The 10,135-nt window shown below is 40.6% G+C and overlaps 1 protein-coding gene across 1 annotated transcript; it reads right to left on the bottom strand.

The window, feature by feature from the left end:
- Window positions 1-6,076: 6,076 nt before the first annotated feature.
- Ubqln2 (ubiquilin 2) lies at window positions 6,077-9,543 on the bottom strand. Its single transcript, XM_090325601.1, has one exon. The coding sequence runs from the start codon at window positions 9,249-9,251 to the stop codon at window positions 7,350-7,352; it is 1,902 nt and encodes a 633-aa protein (XP_090181727.1). The 5' UTR covers window positions 9,252-9,543; the 3' UTR covers window positions 6,077-7,349.
- Between the last annotated feature and the right edge of the window lie 592 nt (window positions 9,544-10,135).

Genomic DNA, 10,135 nt, shown 5'->3' with positions numbered 1-10,135 from the left:
GTTTATTTGAAATAGGGAAGGGAAGGGAGGAAAACAAGATGATTGGGAGAGGGTGGGGGGAGCGAAGCAGGGACAAAAACATGAGAAGGTATATCAGTTTGCTAGAAGTAATACACCTATTACCTGATGAATGTAACTGTAATCCTTCTATACATTATCCCAACAATAAAGTTTAAAAAAAGAGGTAGAGCAAAAAAAAACCTAAAGGACATTATCCAGTCCCTGAATTCAAGCCTGAGTATTAGCACACACAAAAACATACCCTCTGACCTAGAAGTGTGGCCTAATGGTAGAGTAATTGCCTAGCATGCATGAAGACCTGGGTTCAATTCCTCTGTATCACATATGCAGAAAAAGCCAGAATTAGTGCTATAGCTCCAGTGGTAGAGCACTAGCCTTGAGAAAGCTCAAGGACAGTACCCAGACCCTGAGTTCAAGCCCCAGGACTTGCAAAAACACATGCATGCACGCGAGCACACACATGCGTGCACGCACACACACACATACAACATGGCCTTTGCTATCACATTACATTCTTTAATCAGTTTCATCTTACTCTCACACTGTAAACCTAAAGGTACAAGAGTACAATGAAGAGAAAAAAATATCAGAGAACCTTTGTCCCCTCCTCAACCAAAATCCTTTAACGTAAGCACACCTACTCTTTCCTCAGGACCATGCTCTCAGTACTTCATGACATTTTAAGATCTGCAACTTAGGATCCTTTTCCTAGGTACAGCATTAAAATCTAATATGTCCAATACATTTACTTTGATTGTATATATCAATAAAGGTGTGCAGTCTACTTCTGAGCTTGCTTTTTACTCAACTATGAAATACAGGATGTAAGTGTATGTACCATGATTTCATTCACACCTTGCAACTTCAATGAGAGGCTTTACAAAGAACCTTGGAGGTTTTCAAATGCCAAGTTCTACCTGGTGCATAACATCTTCTGGAACATTTCTACAAAGTGATCTTCTGCTTAAATACCTGAGGACAGAGGGAAAAGTAGCTTCAATTAATTGCTAGAAAGTTCCTGATAGTCAAGCCAAAATCATCTACATTAATCTGCCTTCTGGAGGTACTCGAAGTACATGTCAATGCTCTTTTGCCACCTAGGTCTTCAATTACTTGAAAATATCCCAATTCTTCTTTAGACTAAAAGCATTCTTGACCTTTTGAAAAATTGCTCTGCATCTGCTTATAACTAAGTCTTCATTCTGGTCATTTTCCAGAAGTCTGTGTCCATCTTAATTATTACACTCTGATATGATCCAGTCTTCCAACATAAAACTATCAAATACAGAACCAAATATTCCTTATTTGTTCCAGGTACTACACCTGTTAATGAAGCTTAAAATTTCATTATAACTCGATGACCCGTAACCTCACTTTGCTAACTCCTGTTGATCACTAAGTGAATTGGAACCAACATCATCTGCATAGATGTTATTGTTAAGCCACATAGCAGACAATGCGTGGTAACTGAATTTTTGAAATACATATAGCAATTCATAGTTCATTCTAGGCAATTTATTCCTGTTAGATTTAGATTTCCTACTCAGCTTCTAAGGACTTTGAGGATTTTACTAATGAACTAATGTTCAACACATTTATTCTGCCATCTACTTCTATATTTTTTTTGCAATGGGATAGACACTCTGTTCATGTTGACAAGTATACTGATGAACACTCATCAGTCCAAATAACAAATTCTTATGCTATTCAGCCATTATCATCAAACTTTGTTACTCCATTTTATTTTCAAGGATACTTTTAGGGACTGTCAAATGCCTAAGTGGACTACTCAATGTTTACTGCCTCAGTGGTTAGGTCTCTGGAAGGCAGCAAACATCCTCCCGAACAGCTGAAGCACAAATGGCCCAAGTGATTGCCAATTTAGAGACATACCATGAGTATTAGGCCATCATGGACAGATGTATTAAAGAGAAGTTTTAAAGACTAGTCATAACTTGAAAGCCAGCAAAGCAAACCTCTAAATTTCAGTTATTAATCTGTGACAAAACTGATTTTTACATGAATATTTTTGAATAGCAGCAAAAATGTAATTATTTAACAGGTGATAATATACTACCTGAACAACATCCTGCCTATTAGTATATAAATTACAAAGTCTGATCGATTAATAAATAGACCAGCATAGCTTAGTAGAATTAGAGGGGGTGCATGGTATACCGGTTAACACACTGAAATCTCAGAACTGGGTTTAAATATTGACTCTGCCACTTAGTAGCAGTGTGACCTTGTGGAAATTATTTAATGACAGTTAGCTTATTTTCATACCTATAAACTGGAGACGATAATAGCAGTGCCATCTTATAAAGTTACGATAATTGAACATAACAGGGACTATGTTAATGGTTATAGCTATCCCAATCTGAGAGAAATTTATTGTAACAGGACAGTCATAAAATCCATGTTAGAGGAAAACAATTTTCCTCTATCATGCTTTAATAGTGACTTACAGAAGTTTCTCTGAAATTAGGTTTGTAAGGTCATATTAGGCCAAGTAGTTCTAAGGTTGGATTTTGATTCCCATTCTATACTCAAAAAGCTGAGTATAGCTAGAGCTCTATGCCACAACTCAAAGTCATTTGATCAATAATCTTGTCCTTGTATTTTCAGAAAAAAATATCTTTTTTTTTCTAAACTGCTCAGTTTTAAGTTTAAAGCCACTTTAGCCAAGAATTTTCATCTATCCTCAAAATGTCTGAAGCCTAGGCCAACATGCCCATTACTTGGTAAAATAAGCTCTTTGGTTTGGCTTGTTTGATATCTGCCAAATTGTGATTCTATTTTCTACATTTACTAAATTGTTTTCCCCTCAAATCTCTTAATTGATTTTGGGGAAGAATATTTGCTTTTCCTCCCACAAATCAACTGGGAGACAAAAACTGGAGCAAAACCTGTAGAAATAACAAGAGCAAAACTTTCAAGTAACTTCTCAAATACATACTATTGGTGCAGCCATGTTAAATATTACCAACTTGAGGAAGTTATGTGATATCCTGACATATGAGGAAAATCATGGCAGAAACCCAATTGTAAAATAAATATATTTTTTTTTATTTTACAAGAACTGGGGAGGTGTGAAAGCAATAGAAGATTCTAGGATGAGAAACACTCAGAAGGTAGGAGAAAACTGAATGGTATCTATTGCATTGAAGCCTCCATATATATTACAAATAAAATAATACCCAATTAGAAATGTTAGCCTCACCAGAATCTATACTTTTCCATTTACAGTTATGTTGAAGGAGTTTAAAAAATTGTCGTCAGGACTGGGAGCATAGCCCAGTATTAGAGTGCTCACCTAGCATGCATGAAGCCCTGGATTTGATTCCTCGTTACCACATACTCAGAAAAGGCTGGAAGTGGTTCTGTGGCTTAAGTAGCAGAGCACTAGTCTTGAGCAAAAAGTGTCCAAGGACACTCAGTGCCCAGGCCCTGAGTTCAAGTCCCAGGACTGGAAAAAAAAAGAAAGGAATTGTCTTCAGGTAAGTCTGACTCTGGCTGGAGCTACATCATCATCATCTTCTTATCGTTATTATTATTATTATTATTATTATTATTTTATGCTTATCCTGAGGCTTGAACTCTGGGCCTGGGTGCTGTCCCTGAGCTCCTTTTGCTTAAGGTTACACTCCAGCACTTGCAGAGTACCATTGCTGGTTTTCACTGATTAACTGAAGATAAGAGTCTCACAGGCTTTCCTGCCTGAGGTGGCTTGGAACCGAAATGTTCAGAACTCAGCCTCCTGAGTAGCTAGGATTATATGTATAAGCCATCGACAATCAGGCTGGAGCTACATTATTTGAGGATAATATTAAAAATCTGAACTAGAGACCCTTTGTGATCATGAGATGTCCCTCACATGTTTCTTTTGACCTTACAACCCTGATCTCTGGGCTAGGCCTTTACAACAATTTCTCTCCTTTTGTTCCTATTTTGACACTCCAGATCAATAAAATTTTAAAGCAAGTTGCCCTCTTTCAGAGGCCAAGGTTTGCCACACCCATATAGCGGTATCTCCTGATCATGGTTTCTCAAATGACTAGGTTTTAACCTGATGCAAGAGGCCCCTTTTGTGAACCAGTAAGGTGTATTTTGGTGTTGTATTTCTGCCCCCTACTGTCCACTACACCCACTAAGTGGAGAAAGGACACATGATAACAACACGTACCTGCACTGGAGGACAAAGGAGCAAAGAAGTGAAATGTTCAGGTGGTGAAGTTATCCTGGTGGCGAAATCTTCCTGCTATGATTGCCTCCAATCTTAATTCCCTCTCTACCACCACATCTTGTAGAATTGCTTAGTCTGTAATATAAACTTCTACAACCCAGGAAAATTAGAGGGTAAGTAATGATATGAGCAGTCACTCCACTCTTGTTGGTGGTTAAGGGAAAGCAAATCAGGATTTATATCTTTTGATTCAATAGTGAATAAATAATGCTATAAATCATGTACCAATAGTAGATGAAAATTAAATTAAGTTAAATAGAGTATAACAAGAACCTGCAATGTGAAAAATCATAGCACAGTGATAGCAGGAATAACAGGTAAACCTAATTTAAGAGGCTAAAAAGTTATTTTAAAAATCAAATAAATTAGAAAGCAGAAAAATAAGACTTAATAAAATCTTTGACCTTTTCAGGAAGAAAAATCAAATATATTAAAATTAAATATTTGGCAAAGCTAACTAAGGAATGTTCTGCACCTTGAATATTTAATGAAACTTATCTGCTAAATTGACTGAGCCAGGCTTCATATAATATCCACGTTCTTTTGGCCATTGACTTGCTATTTTCTATTCCTTTAGCTTTAGTATTTATTTCTAAAATTAAATCTTGAAAGTTCTTCAATTCATTGTAGAAGTATATTTGGAGGATTCTTACAAGTTTCTATACCATATAGGAATGAAATAATAAAACACCATTGCCTAAGTTATTGTTCTGAGAAACCTGATAGGCCAAATGTAAAAAGGTGTGTATATATATGTATATCAAAATCTTACTACTAAAAATATAATAACCAGTATTTACTATACAATGAATATCTAACAAGGACTGGAATATAGAGTTTATATACTTGTTTATCTCTAAGAGGCTTTGTTTTTCATAACTCCATTTAGAACAGCTACGGTAGATATATTCTGGTTAAAATATTTAGCACTGTTAGAAAATGTATTTAGCCTATGCAGTCAGTAACTATGTTAGAAATTTTGAAAAAGAAAACATATAACTTATCACTAATATGATTGAGTACTACAAAAAAAACCAAGAATCAACTATCTAAAATTAATGTTTCCATAAATTGTTCATTTAAATATCTCTGAAAATAAATTTTCTATATTGCACAAAATAACCATAAGGGAGTTCCCACTAAGCAGTATCAGTGTGATTTCTATATGTGTATATTACCTAGAAATATAGCTGTCACAAATTATATAGGACTTAAATAAAAACCTCTTAATGGATATGGGAAGTTTTAAAAATAAAGCAACATTTCTGGAAAGCAATATGTGTATAGGTCTTACTTGTATTTTAATTTAAAACAAACCCAAATAAATTCTCAATTAACTATTTTGAAGAAACTGCAATGCTCATCTGACAAAAATAAACATGTCAGAATTGTCAGAAAATTTTATATATGTGTGGAATAGGACACACACTAACAGATATGAAATAATATCTGTGAAATAATATTTCTAACTCAAATAATATTTCTAACTCAATAATCACACATCAGATGGTATAGAAGGGCTGTAATATTCAGTGGAACTAAAGAGATTTCAAACACAAAAAGTATGAATTTGTATATTTTAGATGTAAGGGGAGAAGAAAAATATCAACTAAATTAGATAAGCCTTTAGAGGAAAATAATTTTAGAATACTCAAATCCAAATCAAAATGCTTTCAGATATGGCAAAAATCTTTCAAAGAAACTGTTTAAGGGTGAACTGAAGGATATCTATATTTTCTTAGGGTGGCCTAACATTCCTAAATATGACTGTAGTATTAGAAGGCAAAAAAGGAAAAGATTTATCCATTTTTAATTTTTTTATTTTTTTTAGTCATTTTTAATGCATTTTCCCTGTGCACAAGAGAAATAACTGATAAAGTCAAAAGATACACTTTCCTTTATACATAGCAGTTAAAGTAATGCAAACATCACATGACACTTCCAGTAAAAGTTACATTTCCAATTACAACTCAAAATGCATATTAGGGTCTCTTTATGGGAGAAGCTGAGAAGGAACTCTTAGGTAAAAAGCACTTTCCTGGCATTACTACACTGATCCTTCAGGGTGCACAAAGGTTAAGGTCATATACAGTCAAATCTGCAAATGTTGACACAATGTTACACTGTTTAAGTTTTCTGTACAATTAAATGTATACTTAAGAGATACCAGGATAAACATTTCTACTATATTTTAACTGAACTTGCCTAGCCAACATTTTCACTGAGAAATTTATCAAATATGCTGTAAGATTCTACAAAATTGTGACACATACCTAAATCCAGAAATAGTTCTTACGTTCTCTCTTATTTGGGTTACACATATTCTGCTCAGATTCTACAGTAATACTTCTAGATGTACAGTTCCAATTGTGCTTACTGTACTGTGTACAAATAATAGCAAAAACAACCAATGAATGTTATAAATCTTACAGCATTTTGCTAGCAAAAATACATGCCAAAGTCACAATAAGCAATATTGTACCACAAATTAGAGCTTCAAATAATTTGCTTCTGTTTTTAATATCTTCATTCTACATTAAATTACTATCATAGGCTAATGTTTAAAATGCAAATAAACTGGACATCTGTAGGACAAAACTTGTTCACCCAACTGTGAAGGCTGTTAACCTGTTTCCAAAAATCACAATAAATGCAGAATAAAGAGAAGTGTTTGCATGCAACACCTTTTGAGTGAAACAGCATTGATTCCCACCATTCAAAACAGAGAAGGAAGGAAACCAAAAGAAGGAAAAGAAGGAAGGAAGGAAACAAAGAGGGAGGGGAGAGGGCAGGCGGGAAGGGAGAGAGGGTGGGTGGGAGGGGCGAGTAGAAGGAGGGGCAGGAGGGGGAAAAATGAAGGGGAGAGGGAAGGAGGGGGAGGGAAAGAGGCGGGAGGGAAGGAGGGGGAGGGAAGAATCGAGCGAAAGACTCCACCTTAAAATGCATCATATTAGATTTATAACTAGACAGATTTAAAAGAATCAAAATGAAAGTAAAGCAAGATGTGTGTGTATGTATGTTTAAAGATTTAAGAGCCATTATCAAAAATAAGATACATTTTTTCCAAGGTACAGAAATGTAATTACGATGGCTGGGAGCCCAGCAGCCTCTCAATGGCTGCATTGATGTCGCCTCCTGTTGCTATTAGGGCCTGCAAGTTTGCTTCACGGTTTAAGAACCCCATGGCGTTGAGCTGTTCCAGTTGCTGCTGAAATCTGACTTCTGGATTCGGCAGCTGTGGAGGATTTGCTCCAGCCAAAGCCTGCACCATTTGCTGAATGAACTGCTGGCTGGGTCCAGATTCAGATGTTGGAGTCGTGGTCTCACTGGGTGCAGAGCTGGTCACAGTGGGCGCGGTGGGGATGCCAGAGCCGGTGGTGCCAGGAGAGCTTACAGGGGGCACCGGGGGGATAGGGGGTCCTATGGGCCCAATAGGGCCTATGGGGGTAAAAGGAACTATAGGACCGATGGGACCTATGGGTGTGACTGGGCCTACAGGGCCAATGGCCGTTCCCAGCACCCCCACCCCCACACCTGGAGTGAAGCTTGGAATGAGGCCAGGCGCTTCAGTGGCTAATGTCTGTAGCCCCTGCTGGATCTGCATTAAAGCCTGCATTGCTCTCGGGTTTGACATGGCTGCCAGTGTGTCTGGATTCTGCATCTGCTGCAGGAAAGCCGGGAGCTGGGGACGCATCTGCTCCTGCAGCTGAGGATTGGCCGTAAACAGTGGGCTACTCAGCATCATCTGTGCAGCCAGATCTGGATTCTGGCTCAGCGACTGCATCATGCTTCGCATGTAGGGTGCGGACAGCATATTCTGAATCAGCTGAGGATTTTCAGTTATCTGTTGCAGCAGGCTCTGCATTCCTGGGGTACTGAAGATGCTCGCCACATAATTGGCTGCAGCCACAGTGTTCCCGCTAGTATTGCTGGAGCTGCTGCCAGAAACACTGCCACTGCTTGTAGTGGTGCTGGTGGTCGTAGAACTCTGAGTAGCCGGCGGTGGCGCCCAAGGGTTGGGCAGTGGATCGCGATTTTCCGTGCGGGAAGGCTGAGTACCTTCTCCTGAGGAGGAACTGCTCACCACCGAGGCAAAGGGGTTACCCCCAAACTGCTCTTGTGCAGCATTCAGCATCGGTTCTTGAATGTCAGTGTACATGCGCCGTAGAGCATTGTAGCCACCTGGGATGCTTTCGAGATTGCTGAGAGCCAGATCTTGATTTCTCATCATCTCTTGCATCATGGCTGGATTCCTGGCGATTTCGAGAGTCTGCCTCATTATATCTGGGTTGTTGAGCAGATGACTGATTTCTGGGTTTCTCTGAATCAATTGTTGCATCTGTGGATTGGCCATAATGAGCTGCCTCATCAGATCCGGATTCGAAAGCATGCTCTGAACAAAGGGATTTTCCATGATTTGGATCATCATCTCAGGGCTGGCCATGAGCTGCTGCTGCATCTGGTTCTGAAGCTCAGAGAAGTTGGCGGTGCTCAAACCCAGACTGCTAAGGCCTGCAAGTCCTCCCAGGCTCCCCAACCCAAACGGGTTGCTATTTGTGGTAGTAGGTGTGGTGTTACTTCTGGGAGTCGATGCCGTGGTGGTAGTAGTAGTTGCCGCCGCACTGCTAGACTGCGTGGTGGAGGACTGGCCCTGCTGGGGTCGGTTCTGGCTTTTGATGACAAGGTGAACGGTCAGTCCATCATGGATGCCATGCTGGCTCAAGGTATCTTGATCTTTTAAGATCTTTCCGGCAAAAATCAGCACGAGCTGATCGGTTTGGGATTTGAAGCGTTTCGAAATCGCTTCCTTAAACTGCTGCACCGAGCTGTTCTCGGGCACCGCGAACTCCTCTTTCTCTTTGGGAGTCTTCACAGTGACTTTGATGATTTTAGGCTCGGCCGGAGCAGCAGCCGCCGAGCCTGGGGCCGGAGCTGGGCCGCGGGAGGGGCGCGGGGGGCCGCTGCTCTCGCCATTCTCAGCCATGGCGGCCGCGGTGACGCAGGCGGGCAGGGAAGGCGCTGGCGAGCGAGAAGAGAGAGCGAGGGAAAGAGGAAGGAAGGAGGCGCCGCTGCAGCGGGGCTGGGCCTGGCCGAGCGAGCAGCGCGGAGCACAGTACCTCAGTGATGGAGACTGCGGGATTTTTTCCCCCCTGGTCCTCGGATGGAGACTGGGCTTCGGCGTAGGCCGCACGGGCTGAAGTCTCGGAGCTCAGGTCTCTGGGCCTTCTCCTCCGCCGCCTTGTGATCTGACCGCGCGCACTCCCAGCAACTCCCGCAGCCGCTCTGCCCGCTCCTCCCCGCCCAGGCCCCTCCCCCAGCTGCCTGCGCGCCCGCCTCCCCGCCCCACTTTGCTGACGCGGCGCCAGGCCCTGATGGATAGATTTGACTCGGTGGAAATTAAAAACTTCTGCACTGACTGAAAGGGGAAAGAAAAAAAAAAGAGGGAGAGAGAGAGAGAGAGACAAACAAAGAGAGAGAAGGGAATGGACATTAGATGATCAGTGAAAACAGGAGAGGCAAGGAAAAGGGAGGCGGGGGAGTGTGGAGGGGAAGGAAGGCAGAATGGAGGGAGGAGGGAGGAAGGGAGGGAGATGGAGAACGGGGGACCGGGAAGCAGCTTTTTCTTTTTTCTTTTTTTGAACAAGGCATTGAAAAACCAATGGAGAATATACATACAAACATACGTACATATACACATATATATGTGTGTATATGTATATATATGCAATATGTTAGGCAGGGAAAGGATGAAAATGTGGATTGAAAGGATCCCATGTAAAAGACGAAAATTGAATAGTAAAGAGCTCTGACAAAGCAAAAAGGGACATGGAACACCCCCGATGGGGGAAGGGAAGAAGACAGAGCAGG

This window comes from Megascapheus bottae, chromosome X (genome assembly GCF_031878675.1).
Source record: "Megascapheus bottae isolate mThoBot1 chromosome X, mThoBot2.hap1, whole genome shotgun sequence".
Taxonomy (NCBI): domain Eukaryota; kingdom Metazoa; phylum Chordata; class Mammalia; order Rodentia; family Geomyidae; genus Megascapheus; species Megascapheus bottae.
The sequence above is the reverse complement of the archived record's forward strand: the minus strand, read 5'-3'. Positions and strand labels throughout refer to the sequence as shown.